Source organism: Erythrolamprus reginae, chromosome 1 (genome assembly GCF_031021105.1).
Source record: "Erythrolamprus reginae isolate rEryReg1 chromosome 1, rEryReg1.hap1, whole genome shotgun sequence".
NCBI classification, from domain to species: Eukaryota; Metazoa; Chordata; class Lepidosauria; order Squamata; family Dipsadidae; genus Erythrolamprus; species Erythrolamprus reginae.
The window spans coordinates 358,962,717-358,979,833 of record NC_091950.1 but is presented as its reverse complement, the minus strand read 5'-3'; the positions used below and the strand labels follow the sequence as shown (position 1 = coordinate 358,979,833).

At 42.3% G+C, this 17,117-nt stretch overlaps 1 protein-coding gene across 2 annotated transcripts in view; it reads left to right on the top strand.

Moving 5' to 3' along the window:
• CNIH3 (cornichon family AMPA receptor auxiliary protein 3) overlaps positions 1-16,710 on the top strand; it is a 72,787-nt gene extending 56,077 nt beyond the window's left edge. For both annotated transcript variants that reach the window (XM_070741050.1, XM_070741039.1), the window contains 3 exons: positions 12,034-12,146; positions 13,405-13,548; positions 16,683-16,710. In XM_070741050.1, the coding sequence (XP_070597151.1) occupies positions 12,034-12,146; positions 13,405-13,548; positions 16,683-16,710 (285 nt within the window). The remainder of the gene's footprint in view (positions 1-12,033; positions 12,147-13,404; positions 13,549-16,682) is intronic.
• The last annotated feature ends 407 nt before the right edge of the window (positions 16,711-17,117 follow it).

Genomic DNA, 17,117 nt, shown 5'->3' with positions numbered 1-17,117 from the left:
GTAATAATTTGAATGTTTACTACTAGGAGCTATTTGTAACCCTCTGCCCTTCCAAAGAAAAAGCCCATCAATGAAAGCCTTAGCTTCTCAAATAATGTGATTGATTTTATGCTCAACTAAGAAGGTTAAACAATCATTTGCAAGTATATTAGATTAGAAAAATTAACATAGAGTGGCTCATTAAACCAAGTATTAAAGGTATTTTCAGGGAAGTCAAATCCTGTCTCCAACATGGTAACTTCAGATGTGAAGGACTGTACTCCTTTCATTCTCAGTTTACATTCTGTGTTCAAGTTGTTAGATATATTTTCTGCATTTCCTTGAAGAGCCTGTCATGGTCTCCAGTTTTATAGGTAGATGCAAAGAAGGAACATCATCTTATTTATTTATTTTTCTATCTTATTAATGCATTGTCAGCTGTGATCTGGGGAAAGTATGCCTTTTGTCTTTCTCCCAAATAATTGGAGACTGGACTGAGGGCTGCTTTTCCTTTTTAAAGAATTTTGGAAATGAGTTAAGGTGCAAATGGCTTTAACAAGAATAGTTTAACAAACATTCTTGTTAAAAATAGAGATTTGCTAGAGTTACTCAGTGAGTTGAATGGGCAGTCTCTAAATGTGATCTGTGAACAAGCAACCAAGGAAACAAATACATAAATATACTTTCTCAATTTTGAAAATTAGCAAATGTGTGACCTGCTATGTGCCTGGAAATTTTATTCTTTTTGTATTTTAAATTTTTAAAATTCTCTTTAAAACGTTAAGTGATAAACTGAATGAAAGACAGAAGTTTTGTTTCTCAAAAAAAGGTCCTTGGCTTTCAGAATTTAGACTTATAAGAGGAAAAGATAAATGAATATAAGTACACATTTTTGGCTGCAAATGTTAGATGATTGTAGAAACCAATCTATTTTGCTGCCCTCCCAATTTTTAGCCCTAATTAAGAGCAAAGACAACTGTTTCTTAATGATTAGACATTTTATTTATAAATGCATTCCATGCCCACACTATGTATTTTATATACTATATTGTATTACTATTGTTGTATATTACCACTCATATGATTGTCTAAGGTTGGGGTGCATCCACATGGACCTTTTTCATTAAAAGATTGGATGAATGGATAACATTTCTGGATTGTAAATGATTTTTTAAAATTCTTGAATATCCAACATTTCTCCATCCATAATGTCTCATTTTTTCCCCATTAATGTTAGTTTACATTTTTTGTTCCAGTTGATACATAATATATAATTATGTATCTAGCCTATATCAATTTTAAATGCCAGAGGTTTCCACTTAATTCAGTGACATTTGAAAGTGCTTTTAATTGTGCATGTATGATTTTCCCTAATACATGAAATTCACTAACATTTTGTGTATATTGTGTATATTGAGGAAAAATGATTTTGTTTTATAAGCATTATTAAGTACAGTAGTACCTCATGATACGAACCCCTTGTCATATGAACTTTTCAAGATACGAACCCAGGATTCGGAATTTTTTTGCCTCTTCTTACGAACTTTTTTCACCTTACGAACCTGCCGCCGGCCGCTGGGATGCCCCACCTCCAGACTTGAGTTCCTCCCGTTTTTTCCCACCCTGTCCTGCACCTTTCTCCCCTCTGGATCTCCATGGGTTCCTCCCATTTTCCCACCCTGTCCTGCACCTTTCTCCCCTCTGGATCTCCATGGGTTCCTCCCATTTTTTCCCACCCTGTCCTGTACCTTTCTCCCCTCTGGATCTCCATGGGTTCCTCCCGTTTTTTCCCACCCTGTCCTGCACCTTGATGGAGGGGAGATCAAGAGGGGAGAAAGGTGGGAAAATGGGAGGAACCCATGGAGATCCAGAGGGGAGAAAGGTGCAGGACAGGGTGGGGAAAAACGGGAGGAACCCATGGAGATCCAGAGGGGAGAAAGGTGCAGGACAGGGTGGGAAAAACGGGAGGAACCCATGGAGATCCAGAGGGGGGAAAGGTGCAGGACAGGGTGGGAAAAAACAGGAGGAACCCATGGAAATCCAGAGGGGAGAAAGGTGCAGGACAAGGTGGGAAAAAACGGGAGGAACCCATGGAGATCCAGAGGGGAGAAAGGTGCAGAACAGGGTGGGAAAAACGGGAGGAACCCATGGAGATCCAGAGGGGAGAAAGGTGCGGGACAGGGTGGGAAAAAACGGGAGGAACCCATGGAGATCCAGAGGGGAGAAAGGTGCAGAACAGGGTGGGAAAAACGGGAGGAACCCATGGAAATCCAGAGGGGAGAAAGGTGCAGGACAGGGTGGGAAAAACGGGAGGAACCCATGGAGATCCAGAGGGGAGAAAGGTGCAGGACAAGGTGGGAAAAAACGGGAGGAACCCATGGAGATCCAGAGGGGAGAAAGGTGCAGGACAGGGTGGGAAAAACGGGAGGAACCCATGGAGATCCAGAGGGGAGAAAGGTGCGGGACAGGGTGGGAAAAAACGGGAGGAACCCATGGAAATCCAGAGGGGAGAAAGGTGCAGAACAGGGTGGGGAAAAACGGGAGGAACCCATGGAGATCCAGAGGGGAGAAAGGTGCAGGACAGGGTGGGAAAAAACCTCTTGCCACCTCTCGCTGTCCCTCCCCCCACTCTGTTCGCCTCAGCTTTGTCTGCCGGCAGCTTTTTTTTTTTACAGCCTTAATGTTTTGGATTTTCCTAATCGGCTTGCACGCATTATTGGCTTTTCCATTGATTCCTATGGGAAACATTGTTTCATCTTACGAACTTTTCACCTTACGAACCTCGTCCTGGAACCAATTAAGTTCGTAAGACGAGGTATTACTGTATTAAGCCGCTTAGTCCAAGCAACCCAAAGCAGATCTAACAAGGCTTTCCAGCACTTCTTAGGGAAGATATTGATCTAATTTGGCATTTGGTTTTCTGTGTGTTTAATAAAATTTGCATATATTTTAAACAAATTATTTGTACTGTATTAATGTTTAAAGGGATCGTGGGAATGGATCTCTGATGTAGAAAATAATTAAGAATCTTAGATGTAAATGTGACTTTCAAAAATTTAAGCTCTGCCTAGAAAAACAAGAAGTCTTTTTTTGGTAATGGGGCATTGCTAAATTATCATTCCAGCAATTTACCCCGTATTCAGAAGTAGTTAATGCTTTCGTGATTTGTCCATGCACAACTTATTTGCAACAGCACAGTATGACAAAAACTCCAGGAAAATTTGGGCCTATACGATTTTGAAAATATTGTCAGTAACTATGGGAAAATAATGTTCTTAATGGTTATGATATATGCTATGAAATGTGCCTGTTTTGTTGATTATCACAGATTTTTGCCAGTAATAAATATAAATGGCTGCATTAGTATTTTATCCTATTATTTCTTGTATTCTGCAGTATTTTAAGATCTGCTACATGGGGAGGGAGCTGCCACCATATGTGCATCCCAGCTGGAAGCTTATTCCAATTCATTGCACACATCTGAAAATGCTTCTCCATGCTTGTATCATCCTGTCCTCTTGCTTCCCCTTGTTTTCTCCAACCATCCTGCTTGTGCTCTATAGCTTGCAATTAACACCACTTAATAGCTGTTAAATAGGGTAATTGCCTGTTATCCTTGCAGAGGTGTTCCTTCAGAGCTGATATCTCTCAGTGAACCCAGGCTAACAGCCCTTGAGCTGCTGGAGGAACTGAAAGTGAAATTCGGTTGTTTCCTTGCTCTAAAAAACAAGGATTCCTTTCTGATCTGTAAAATTGGGGCTGGAAGGGGTGAAATGATTCTTTCCTTTCCCTTCCTTTCCTTTAATGTAGAACAAATAGCAGTAGAACACAGATCTCCCTGGTGCTTCACCCATTTCCTCCCACTTATGACTATATGCCTGTAACTTGTTGCTTTAAGATTAAAAAACCCTGTATCCTTAAGATTTTTATTAAGATTGTTTCCTCACTGCTTATTTGACCTCTATGAAAATAATTAAGTGTTGTACCTATCCTTTGCAGGACTATGTACATCTAAATCAGGACGCTGGAATTAGGGGCCAAATTGATGTTTCTAAAGTATAAAAAGAACACCATACATTCTCTAAAGCAGCGTTTCCCAACCGGTGTGCCGCGGCACACTAGTGTGCTGCGAGACACGGGCAGGTGTGCCGCGAAGCTCCTAGGGAAGCTCCAGCTGGGCGGGGCGCTGCCGGTGCCTCGGACCTGGAGCTCCCACTCGCAGCTGTCCCCCGGCTCCTGCTTCCGGCACAAACCTGCTGGGCCCCAAAGAAGGAAGGCAGGAAAAAGGAGAGGTTAATTCTTCCGCGTAAGGAGCTGGTTTTGGAGTTTGGGGTGGGGAGCGATGAAAGTGCGGAGGCGGGCTCCGCGGCTGCCCCCACCCCCAGTGCCTCCGCTCCCCTCGCGCCCCTGGCTTCTCGCCGCTGACGCCCGCCTGCCCGCCCCATCTGCCCCTTTCTCCAGCTCCTCCCGCAGTGGTGGCTGCAACGGCGGCGAGCGCTCGGAGAAAACCTTCTCACAGCGGAGGTCGGAGAAGGTTCTTTGGAACGTTGGGGGTGCGTGCGTGCGCGCGCGCGCACCCTATCCCCCAGCCAGCCTACCTGGAAAAAGCTTTGCCGGCCTCCACAGAGAAGAAAGGAAGAGAGAGAACAAGAGAGAGAAAGAAAGGAAGAGAGAGAAAGAGATAGCAAGAGAGACAGAATTAGAGAGAGAGAGAAGAGAAAGAAAGAGACAGCAAGAGGGGGGAAGGAGGAAGAGAGAAAGAGCAAAAGAGAGAGGAAGGAAGAAAGAAAGAAAGAGATAGCAAGAGAGACAGAATGAGAGAGAGAGAGAAAGAAAGAAAGAAAGAAAGAAAGAGACAGCAAGAGGGGGGAAGGAGGGAGAGAGAAAGAGAGCAAAAGAGAGAGGAAGGAAGGAAGAAAGAAAGAGATAGCAAGAGAGACAAAATGAGAGAGAGAGAGAAAGAGAGCAAAGAGAGAGGAAGGAAGGAATAGAGAAAGAAAGAGAGAGAAAGAGACAGCAAGAGAGACAGAATGAGAGAAAGAGAAAGAAAGAAAGAAAGAAAGACAGCAAGAGGGGGGAAGGAGGGAGAGAGAAAGAGCAAAAGAGAGAGGAAGGAAGGAAGAGAGAAGGAAAGAGATAGCAAGAGACACAGAATGAGAGAGAAAGAAAGGAAAGAAAGAAAGAAAGAGACAGCATAGGGGGGAAGGAGGGAGAGAGAAAGAGCAAAAGAGAGAGGAAGGAAGGGAGAAACAAAGGGATGGAGAGAGAGAGAAAGAGGAAGGGAGAGAAAGAGGGAGGGAGAGAGAAATAGAGCGAAGGGGAGGAAGAGAGATTTTTTTTGTCCAAACCTTTTTGCCCCCCCCCCCCCCCCGCTCAATGTTCCCCAGGATTTTGAAAATGTGAATAATGTGCTGTGGCTCAAAAAAGGTTGGGAAACACAGCTGGCTGGGGAATTCTGGGAGTTGAAGTCCAGATATCTTCAAGTTGCCAAGGTTGGGAAACACTGTTCTAAAGTGTGGCCTTTCTTACATGTCTCTTGTATATGTTTGGAATGGTTTACTCAGATCTTTGCTTTGATCAAATTAAATGTTGATTATTTTTCAAGCCTCTGCTTAAGTTCTTCTTTTGGCTCATTGTTGGCTTAAGTGCATGGCCAAACCTTACACAGAAGTGGAGATGTTTTGGGTTTTTTAAAATACTTTAGGAACATTTTGCTTTCTAGGGAGATTAGTTCAGGAAAACTGAAAACAAGATGGGTGTCAGGTGCATTCCAAGTGTCCAAATATTAGGTTAATACAAAAATACGAGGAAATCCAGATCTTTAATGGTTAGGTGTCTATCTACCTCAAACTACTCTGTAAGTATAATTAATAGTTCTAGGCTGACACCATTGTACTTTGTTTTTTTCTTTTTGGTGAGTGCATTTCCAGTATGTTCTGTTTTTATAGGTTATAAATCAATAGTTTCATGAGCTGGAAGCATTGGCAAAATTTATAAAAATTGGACATTGCTTTTCAGCATTGATTTATAGCATAACTGCCACTTTTTCAGCAAAAAGAATTAAATATGACCACAAATTTATTAAAAAGTACCAATAGAATAGAATCATCATTAAATAATTATTAAATTAATAACTAATTTAAAAATAAAATATTAAAGAATTAAATAATAAAGAATTGTTATTAAAAAGTGTTTTAATAATAAATATTTATCAAAACAAGCCACTCAACATTCAAACAATTTAAACTAAGAATGTTTTTTTGTTGCTGTTCCATTCAGTTGTGTCCAATCCTCAGAGACTGTCTGAGGTTTTCTTGGCAAGGTTTTTCGCAAGTGAGTTAGGCTTGAAAGAAAATGAGTGGCCCAAGTTCACCCGCTTACCTTTTTGCCTAAAGTGGGACTAGAACTCATTGACTTCCAATTTCTAGCTTGATGCCATCTGATATAAACACTACACCAGTTGTTTAGCAGTGTCTAAATGATCGCAAGACAGGCATGTCTTTTGATATTGTTGGAAGAAAAACTCTGGGGTTCGTCCCCAGCTTGGACACACCACCGATGCTAAGAAGAAATGGATGCAGAAGCCATCTGAGAGAAAGTAGAATTCTTTTAATGTAGGAAGGCACAGGTTGAGCGTTCCTGGTTTGCAAGAAGATTGGGGGGGGGGGGCAAATCCACGCTACCTTATACTTGTGCCTTTGATTGCTCTGGATCCTGTCTTCTTGCTTTAATGTGTTAATCCTGTCCCAGGACCTTTGTCCTTCTATCCTGGGGTAATACTGTCAGGAGACAGGAAAAAGGAGATCTGGTGAGTTATTTTTAGCTGGTTTTGAGTATTTTCCAGATTTCCTTTGTTACTTCTAGTAATAGCTTTTGTCAGTCTGCAGAGACTTGCAATTATCCTAAGCACTTGCCTCCCAGTCTTTACTCTGCTAAGGGAAAAGTCTGTTTTTGTTTTCTGCACCTTTTCAGGGGTTCCTGGCGCTGTCTTCTTTGGGGTGCACTTCCCACAGTATAATGCTTTACAGTAATACCTCATGATACGAACTTAATTGGTGCCAGGAGGAGGTTCGTAAGGTGAAAAGTTCGTAAGACGAAACAAAGTTTCCCATAGGAATCAATGGAAAAGCGATTAATGCGTGCAAGCCCAAAATTCACCCCTTTTGCCTCATTTCCGCCGGCATTCGGAATTTGTTCGGGTGTGGGTGGAGGGGGGGAGATGGGGGAGACAGCGCAGGCTGCCCGGAGGGAGCCTCGTGAGTGGATTAACGGAAAAGTCAACAGTTACTGTCCGGCTTGCAATGACTGGAAGGGAAGGAAGGGAAACGCACGGGCGGTTTGTACGTGCGTCTTCTCTGATTTCCTCCCTCCCTCCTTCCCCCTCTCCCTCCTGGCCTCCCTCCTCCTCCTCCGCCTGTATTCCGCCTCCCTCCCAGCCTCCGGGCCACATTCTCCGCGCCGCCGGCCAGCTGTCATCTTCTAAAGAAGCAAGAAGAGGAGGAGGAGCTGGGCGGCTTCCTCCGCCACCACCGGCGCCCAGCTCCTCCTCCTCTTCTTGCTTCTTTAGAAGATGACAGCCAACCGGCGGCGCAGAGGCTGCGGATGGTGTGCATGTGTGGAAAGGGTCAGCGGGAGAACTGGGGGGAGCCGTGGCCACTGCCCCGTGGAAGGGACCCGGCTGGGAAGCTCCCGAAGGTGTGGGCTGGGGTCTTTCCGGGAGAGCAAGCAGCAGGCGTGGGCTGGGGTCCCCCCAGTTCTCCCATGGACCTCTTCCACACATCCCGACTCCTGCAGCCTCCGCGTTTTTCTTTCGGCTTCGGGCTGGACAGGAGGAGCTAAGCCAGCCCAGCGGCTTTTTACATTGGGGAGATGTTGCCAGCCCAGCGGCATTGATTCCTCCGGCCGCTTAGCTCCTCCCATCCATCCAGAAGCCGAAAGTTCTGGCCTTTGTTCACCAGCCTCCACGTATTTCTTTCGGCTTCAGGCTGGACAGGAGGAGCTAAGCCAGCCCAGCGGCTTTTTACATTGGGGAGATGTTGCCAGCCCAGCGGCATTGATTCCTCCGGCCGCTTAGCTCCTCCCATCCATCCAGAAGCCGAAAGTTCTGGCCTTTGTTCACCAGCCTCCACGTATTTCTTTCGGCTTCAGGCTGGACAGGAGGAGCTAAGCCAGCCCAGCGGCTTTTTACATTGGGGAGATGTTGCCAGCCCAGCGGCATTGATTCCTCCGGCCGCTTAGCTCCTCCCATCCACCCAGAAGCCGAAAGTTCTGGCCTTTGTTCACCAGCCTCCACGTTTTTCAGGTCTGCATCCTGGGCGGGCGGGCAGGCGGCGGGCGAGGAGGTGTGACCGAGCGGGCCCGGCTCAGGCTCCGACTAGGACGGGGTGGGCAGCGGCTGGGCGCGGCGGCGAGGGTGCGTCCGACTCGGGGCTGGCGGCACCCGATGCAGTGGGGAACATCAGCGTGGGAGGCAGGAGAGGACCAGGCAACCGGAGCAGCGTCGCCGCCGCTCCCGGCTTGGCTTCCCTGGCCGCCGCAGGCAACGCGCGCTGCGATCTTCCGGGCCGGCCAGGCTCAGCGGATCCAGCCCCGGCCCCTTTCGGCCGAGCCTCCCAGGCCAGGCACCGCCTTCCGTCACTGAGCCTGGCCGGCCCAGAAGATCGCAGTGCACGTTGCCTGCGGCGGCCAAGGAAGCCAAGTCGGGAGCGGCGGCGACGCTGCTCCGGTTACCTGGTCCTCTCCTGCCTCCCACGCTGATGTTCCCCACTGCGTCGGGCGCCGCCAGCCCCGAGTCGAACGCACCCTCGCCGCTGCGCTCAGCCGCTGCCCCCCCGTCCTAGCCTGAGCCGGGCCCGCTCAGTCGCGCCTCCTCGCCCGCTGCCCACCCGCCCGCCCAGGATGCAGACCTGCTGCCTCTCCCCGCGCCCGCCGCCGGCCCGATCCTGCGCCTCCTGCTTCCCCCCCCAGCCAAAAATACAAAGGCGGTCTGCCGCCGCCCGTGGAGCAATGGGAAGCTGAAGCCGCTGGCGGTTTCAGACTCCCTTTGCTCCACGCTGCTCCGCCCTGCCTGTCATGCGGCAGCAGACCGTCTTTGTGTTTTTCGCTGAGGGGGGGAGCAGGAGGACCTTCCTGACTCCCTCCCCCAGCGCCGGACCTCCTGCCCTCCCTCCCAGCCAAAAACCCAAAGCGGCCTCCCGAACATTTTCCGTCTTACGAACCTGCCGCCGCCGCTGAGAAGCCCCGCCGCCTGGCTGTCACCTTTTAAAACAGCCGGGTGGCTTCCCAGCAGCCTCCCGAAGCCAAATGCCAAACCCGAACTTTCGGGTTTGGCTTCGGGAGGCTGCTGGGAAGCCCCCCGGGTGTTTTAAAAGGTGACAGCCGGGCTGCGGGGCTTCCCAGCAGCCTCCGGAATGCCGAACCCGGAAGTTCGGGTTTGGTGTTCGTAAGACGAAAAAAGTTCGTAAGAAGAGGCAAAAATTTTCTGAACCCCGGGTTCGTATCTCAGGTTGTTCGTAAGATGAGGGGTTCGTATCTTGAGGTACCACTGTATTTAAAATGAGGTTCATAGAAGGCTTTCAGAAAATGGCAGACTGGAACTGTAATAAAAAAACATTTCAGTACTAAATACCTGATATGATTATTACATGAATCAGCAATTGGTCTTTTGAAGGATTTCCCTATCTCCTTTCAACCATTAATTCCAACATATTGAGTTGCAAAAGTAGAAAACAAAATTTGAAAAATTAGGCCCATTTTAAGGGCTTGCTAGGTAAATTATATAATTAGGTATGAAAAGAAATTAAAAACTAAACCAAAAACCCCAGAGACAATTTTAAAAACTATATCTTAAGGACTACCATTTGTATTGGTTTAAAAGGAAATTGTAGATTGAATATTTGTAACTATATATTGTAAAAAACCAAAGAATTATATGATGACAACAAAGAGTCAGAAAGATTCCAGTTGATGCTTGGTTTTTGCAGCCCACATATGGAAACCTTAGGACTACAAAGTGTAGCATTTCATACAAGCCAGTTACAAAGTACAGGACAAGATTAATGCTGGACAGAAATTTTTGGAGAACAGTCCTGGAATTATACAATCCATAGTTTATAAATTTTGTCTTCAGGTTTACAGACTGAATCAGTAATGCTTTCACTAGGTTTACCAAAGATTTATAAGGGACATGGCAAACTTTGGAATTTTCAGGAAGTTTTCATTGTGGTTAAAAATATCAGAAAGAAAAGGCAAGAAATAAAAATGAAGCTGGTAGAGTTTTGCAACAAATTGCAATCTAAGATGGAGCATCTCTGGAACTATGGGAATTGTACTGAATGAGATGACTCTAACCAAAGAGGGCCTAGTTTGTGGCTTTTCAGTTGTGTATATTTTTGGCTTTGCATAATGTGTGTTCACAGCCATCATCTCTCCCTGATTTTTGAAAGGATAAAATTAGAAAATGTTCAGGATGCAAGAAATGTTCAGGATTAGAAATTGTTCAGGAGGCAGGAAGTACTCAAGTGTTGAGAAGTGTGGGTGAAAAGTAAAATATAAATGTAATAGGTGAAATAATCCAATATATCTAAAAATCACCCAGACTGAACTGAAGATCTCTTGAATCAGCTCTGAAGACTGACTCTTGATGGAAGAAAAATGAGACTGACAAATCATTCTCATGCCAGCAGATGCAACCAAGATCACCTGCTTTCTGGTTTCCCCAAGTGGACTTCAGTAGCTTTTTTCAAGCCTTTGTATGCCTTTATAACAATTAGTGCTTGGCTTTGCTTGCTTTTATATTAACGCCATATCACCTCCCCCTCTTTGTCATTTATGTATGACTTGTAGAAAATATTAGACATCTGATAAATGAAATTAACCAGATAAAAGAAAGAGCATCAGGAACTTTTCATAAATTTTTCAGCAGACTGCTTAAGCTTGGTATGGAAATCTGCTTGACTTAAAGCCAAAAATATTTTTACTATCATAGGTCATGTGTCCGCATAGTGCACATATATTTTTCTTACTTGCTATTTGTTTACAAGAATCAATTTAATATATAGATTTGTCATAAAATATTACATTAAAGCCAGAGCTGAGACTCAGATTTTAGTAGGTCCCCTGGAATTAAAGGGGTTCAAATTTTAGGATTTAAAAAAAAAAATCATTTGTGTCTAATTTGTAGAGCATACTGCTGGCAGGCCACCTGTTGAGAGATCACAAAGCTTGCTACATGCTGTGCTACCAGGTGGGCCAAGTGAAGTCACACACTGTTTATGCAGGCATTACTACTGGGTTGTGTATACCAGATGACCTGATTTTCTTCACAGTAAACACTTATGTCCCAAACATTAAAAAAATGCTGCAGATATAGCAAAGTATAGAAGCATATTTCAAATGAATAAGATATGGGATCAGGCTGGACCTATTGGCAGTGCCTAGCACAGTGATGACAAACCTATGGCACGGGTGCCACAGATGGCACACGGAGCCATATCTGCTGGCATGCGAGCCGTTGCCCTAGCTCAGCTCCAACCTGCATATGTGCACCGGCCAGCTGGTTTTTGGCTCTCAGCAGAGGCTTTGTGAGGGCAATTTTGGCCTCCAGAGAGCCTCTGGGTGGAGGGGAGAGGGTGTTTTTACCCTCCCTGGCTCCAAGGAAGATAAGTATCACAGAATTGATAAGGGACTTGTACAAATTACCAGTTTGTTTGGAGACGAGTGCTCTTTGCTATACCAAAAGAGGGCTTGGTTTAAGTGAATTGTCATTATAAAGAACATTGTTTTGAATTTTCAAACGTGTGTGTGTCTGAAATTTGTACCTGTGAATTTTTGGGAGGATTCTACCAGAGAGCCCGACAGAACACATCCTGGCTTGCATTCAGGATTTATGTTGCTCAGAATCACAATATTATACAATGACCCCTCAATTATAGAGGCAAACTGTTGGTAATAGACTAAAAGATTTGCAATTATGACTGATCTTCTGGCAAAGTGAATTATTTATGTAATTTATCTTTAACCTTATAATCCTGTCTTTGTTTCCTTTCTCTTTAGTTAGTGTTGCCAGAATATTCCATCCATAGCCTTTTCTGCATAATGTTTCTCTGTGCTCAAGAATGGTTAACCCTGGGCTTGAATATCCCCCTGCTTTTCTATCATTTTTGGAGGTAAATCTATTTTGATTCCTTTGTGTTCAAAATTTTGTCACCTCTAGCTCGCTGGCAGAGGTTCTTATGTTATGAGTAGCTGCCAGACAGGCAGACATGTAATAAATAAACATCCTTCCTTACATGGAGATGATGCTGTGAAGAGAAAAGTGTAAGAAAGTATGTGTTAATTTTTCCACCTGACATGGGGATATCAAGGGCATGGGGATATCCAGCATTGTCTTTTGATGTAGTGAATGATGCATAGAATAGGGCAAGGTCTCATGACTTGGTGATAAAGTCTATACCAGTGTTTCCCAACATTGGCAACTTGAAGATATCTGGACTTCAACTCCTAGAATTCCCCAGCCAGCATTCGCTGGCTGGGGAATTCTGGGAGTTGAAGTCCAAATATCTTCAAGTTGCCAAGGTTGGGAAACACTGGTCTATACTATACTTATATGTTAAAGATACCAGGAGTGGCTAAATGATACTGTCTGGCTTTTCAACAGCATAACACAGTTTTTCCCAACCTTGGCCACTTGAAGATATTTGGACTTCAACTCCCAGAATTCCACAGCCAGCGAATGCTGGCTGGGGAATTCTGGGAGTTGAAGTCCAGATACCTTCAAGTGGCCAAGGTTGGGAAACACTGGCATAACGGACCAGAAAGATAATTTGTTTAACATATCATAAAACAAAATTGGAAAATATTGGTTCTACTCTTGCCTTAGACACGGAAGCTAGCTAGGTGACTTTAAGGTAAGCTTTCTCAGCTGTAGGAATGATGCAATGGCAAACTGCTTGTTTCCAATAAAACTGCATGGACGTATTTATATCTTTGTGAGGAATCAAAACCGAGACACAAGTAAAATAATTATGGCAACTTCATAATTCTACTCTAGTGCTCCTTCATCCATGTATGAAGTGAAAGAAAAAGCGACACTTGCTGTAACATGCAAGAGACCTTATTCTTATCCCACATTGTGCCTCACAGCCTTTCCCATAAGGAGTTAATTTTCCATAACATAGTGCCTGCTCTTGTGGTGTAGACTCTTCTTTGGACTTAGGAACTTGTGAGAAGAGTGTTTTCTCAACTTTGTAAAGAGCTCTGCACAAATAGAAAAGATCCTTGCTTGTACTTTAGCCTAATTGCACAGAGGTCTATGATGTTGTGACAAGAATGAAATAGCACTTTGAAGCACTTTGGGAACAGAACACACGATTAAAGACCTTGTTTTAGTGAGAATCTTGAAGATTTTCTTGTGTTCTCTTTCAGGTATTTCCATTGTCCAGCAGACAGCACAGAGCTAGCCTATGATCCACCTGCAGTTATGAATGCAGACACCTTGCGTTATTGTCAACGGGAAGCCTGGTGTAAATTAGCTTTCTATCTCCTCTCTTTCTTCTACTATTTGTACTGGTAAGCATGGCCTCATTTCTTCTAAAAGGCAATTGCCAACATTTAGAAATCTTTCTTTCCTCTCTACATGCTGCATTGCCTTCCTATCTCTTGAAGGTTCCTAGGGAGAACAGCTTCTACTAGCTCAAGAGCCATCAGGTTGTTAACAACATTACCCAAAGGTTAACTATTAGGTTGCTAACAATCAGAGTCAATGATTACATCTGTTTTTTAATATTCCCCAGCATAAATTCCCTCTCCCTTTTCTTTTTCCCCCATCACCAGTCACTATAATGTGATCCTACCTGCCAAATTTCATTAAAAAAAACTGGATCTAACTGGATCTAACTCAAAATATCATAATTTTTATCATATATTTAGGTCTTTTTGCCATAAATAAAAGTAATTATTAATTTACAAATATGGGACTTGGGAGAAAAAAACTACTAGTTTTATGGATGACTTTTTAACAGCAGGATTTGGGAATGCTGTTTTTATAATAACTTTATAATGTTGTACATCAGAGTGATAGTTTTATTTTTCTAGTTACAGATATGAGAACTGCCTAGCACCAGGCATCAATTCTCATTCACAAACCATTTAGTGAATGCCTCTACGTAAAGCAGCAGGTTGCTCCAAATGGAGCACATTTATTATCTCCTCAGCCTATAAAACAGATTCTGTAAAATGCACTGGAAAAAATTAGCATTGTATTTCAAAGAAGGCACTTTTACTACTAAGACTATCCATTATTGCTGCTCTATTTAAGTGATGTGCAATCTCATTGTAATAGCATTATTTGGTATATACGCCAATATTAATTATATAATGTTTTATATTTGGGCTTTTTTTTTGAGAGCATGATTCCAGATTGAACAACATAACTTATGAGAATCATACAATAAATACATTACTTTGTATACATTAAGAAATTGGCCATCAGTAATTTAGCTATGCAAATGGAGAAAGAACAAAATAAATTATATTACTGTCTGGGCATTTGGCATAAACTATAAATTAGAACCACTCACTCAGTCATAGTTTCTTATTGTTGGATCTGATCACAGGCAACCATACCAACCAAATCAGGGGTCACTATTCACAAAAATTTCCTCCAACTATTTCTCATATCTTATGAACAATAAAAGAGAACAAATGCAGCTCAGGGTTAAACTGTGAAGTGCTTGATATTCTCTGAGCTGTTTGCTTGTTAGATGTTTTATTACCTGACTAGGTAACATCATCCTTGCTAGTGAGTTTGAGGTTTGCTCTGTCTTTATATAGCTTGCCCTAGTAGTGTTGGCTTTCTTCTTTTTAGTTCCTTAATTAGGGCATTGTTCTTGTCTTGATTATTTGTCTGGTATTAATCGCTGTTTATCTGGATATTGATTGGTGGGGAGGATTTATTTCCTTATTTAAACCACATTTATACTGTACATAATTCAATAAAGGCAATTAAAAAAACCTACGTGTTACAGTCAGAAACAGTTTTTGCTTATTCTTTTCTAGATCACTTATCTCTCATGTTCTATATAAGTGTATATTTATTTATTGGATTTTTATTGGATTTTATTATATATACAAAAATGTTGCTGAAATTAAGTGAATATGGATAATTTCACAATGGGATATGATCTTATGAATTTATGCATGCAGCCCTGAGCTGTATGGAAGAAGTAAATGCACTATTACAGTTTTTCAGAGTATAAGACACATGTTTTATGAACACGTGAAACTGGATGCAAGGAGGTAAGTAAATAACTATAAATGTTTATAGAATGTTCAAATTATTAGACTTATTTTTTAAAGACTCCTTTATTATTGTTCTAAACAAAATTTAAAAATAAATGTTTGATCTGAAGAGGCCTAATGCTATTGTAACTTCTTTTAAGTAGAAAATTATACTTTCAGAAATCCAAATCAATTTTAACAGCATCTATACAAATATACTCTGAAACATAACAATGCCATGTTATAGTATTAAAATAAGGCAGCTGCGTTAAACCCTGACTTAGTCATGTTTGGAGTAGATCTACTTAAATAGTTGGGAAGAGTTAGTGTGACTACATTTAAGAAAGCTTTTTGGCATTAATATGCTGCCATAATGTACATTTCTCCCATTCTTTGCTTATTTCTATGGGTCAGATACACATGCATAGAAATATATCATGTGCTGCTTGCTGGGAGACAAATTGCTGGGAAGCAGAGGCAGAATTCCCCCCCCTTATTTTCCTCCCCCCAAACTAAGGTGTGTCATATTCCAGTGTGTCTTATATTCTGAAAAATATGGTAGATGCCATCTACAATATAACAACAAATCACCATATGTAGAAATAATCCTATCTCATTTAACTATTGCTGTAACATTGAGTGAATTTCATTTGCAATTGTTCTGCAAAGCAGTGTTAAGGCCATTAAGGACATTTTTAATGGACTCAACGGTGTAACAATATTTCAAAAAATTACATTGCAGCTCTTTAAAAATTCTCACTAATTAATGTTCCTTCTGTCCAGGGGTTGGTTCTAACTTACCTCACTGCTGGTTCACTCCCTCCTGAGCGGCGTGTATGCGCCTTACATGTGCAATAATGAAAAATCCAAAAACCACTCTGCATGCACAGTGCCAGAACTCAGCTTCTGCATATGTTAAAAAGGAAAAAAATATTTTTAAAAATTAAAAAGAAATTCAAAAAAATTTGCGGTGCAAATTCTGTTCTGGTTTGGTGATGCCATCATGATGTCACCAGCAGGTCACTACTGGTTCTGGCAAACAGATCCAAACCGGGAAGATCCCACCCCTGCTTCTTCCCAGAGGAAAAAAGAAAGAATCAAATAAAGAAGCAATATTTAAATATACAGTAAGATAAGAGTTCCAGAGCTGACAAAAATTCCAGAGAAAATGTTTCAGAGCTATTGCATAAGGAATGCAATCCTAGTGTCAGATTTGTGAATAAAATGTATTGCATATTTTCTTGTTAGCAGTGTTCAGTCCAGCGCAATTTAAATACAGCCTGTAGAGATACAATGGTAGCATACTTCTCAAGTAAAGAACTTCATAGTATAAATATAAAATAATTTATAAAAAATATAAGGGATATGCATGTTTCAATGAATCTTTTCATATTCTTCTTTTTTTTCTGTTTATGTTCATTCAGCATGATCTACGGTTTAGTTACTTCCTAATGCAAAGATTTTGTAAAAGACTGAAAACAAAGATGACCGTATAAAGATCCCAACCTATAATGATGCCTAATACTAAAATACAGCAAAGAAATGGAATCTTTAAATCCAGGAACCGTACAGAATATAAAAAAGCAAGAGATAAAGCCCTATAAGAATCACAGGTGACAGCACAAGTGGGAAAGAAAATCAAGTGATGGATGGCTGAGCGAGCTCATCTTCTTCTTTTTTTCCCTTTGTTTCAAAACTTGCAATTTTTTATATCCCTGAATGAAACAGATACTTATAATATGTGAAGTAGACAGTTTCATCTGCATGTGATGGAGTATGACATTTATTATATTAATTTGTCTTCAGAGTGCAGCTTCTGCCACAAATAAGATTGTTTCTGTAGCCCTTTTTCCCCCCCA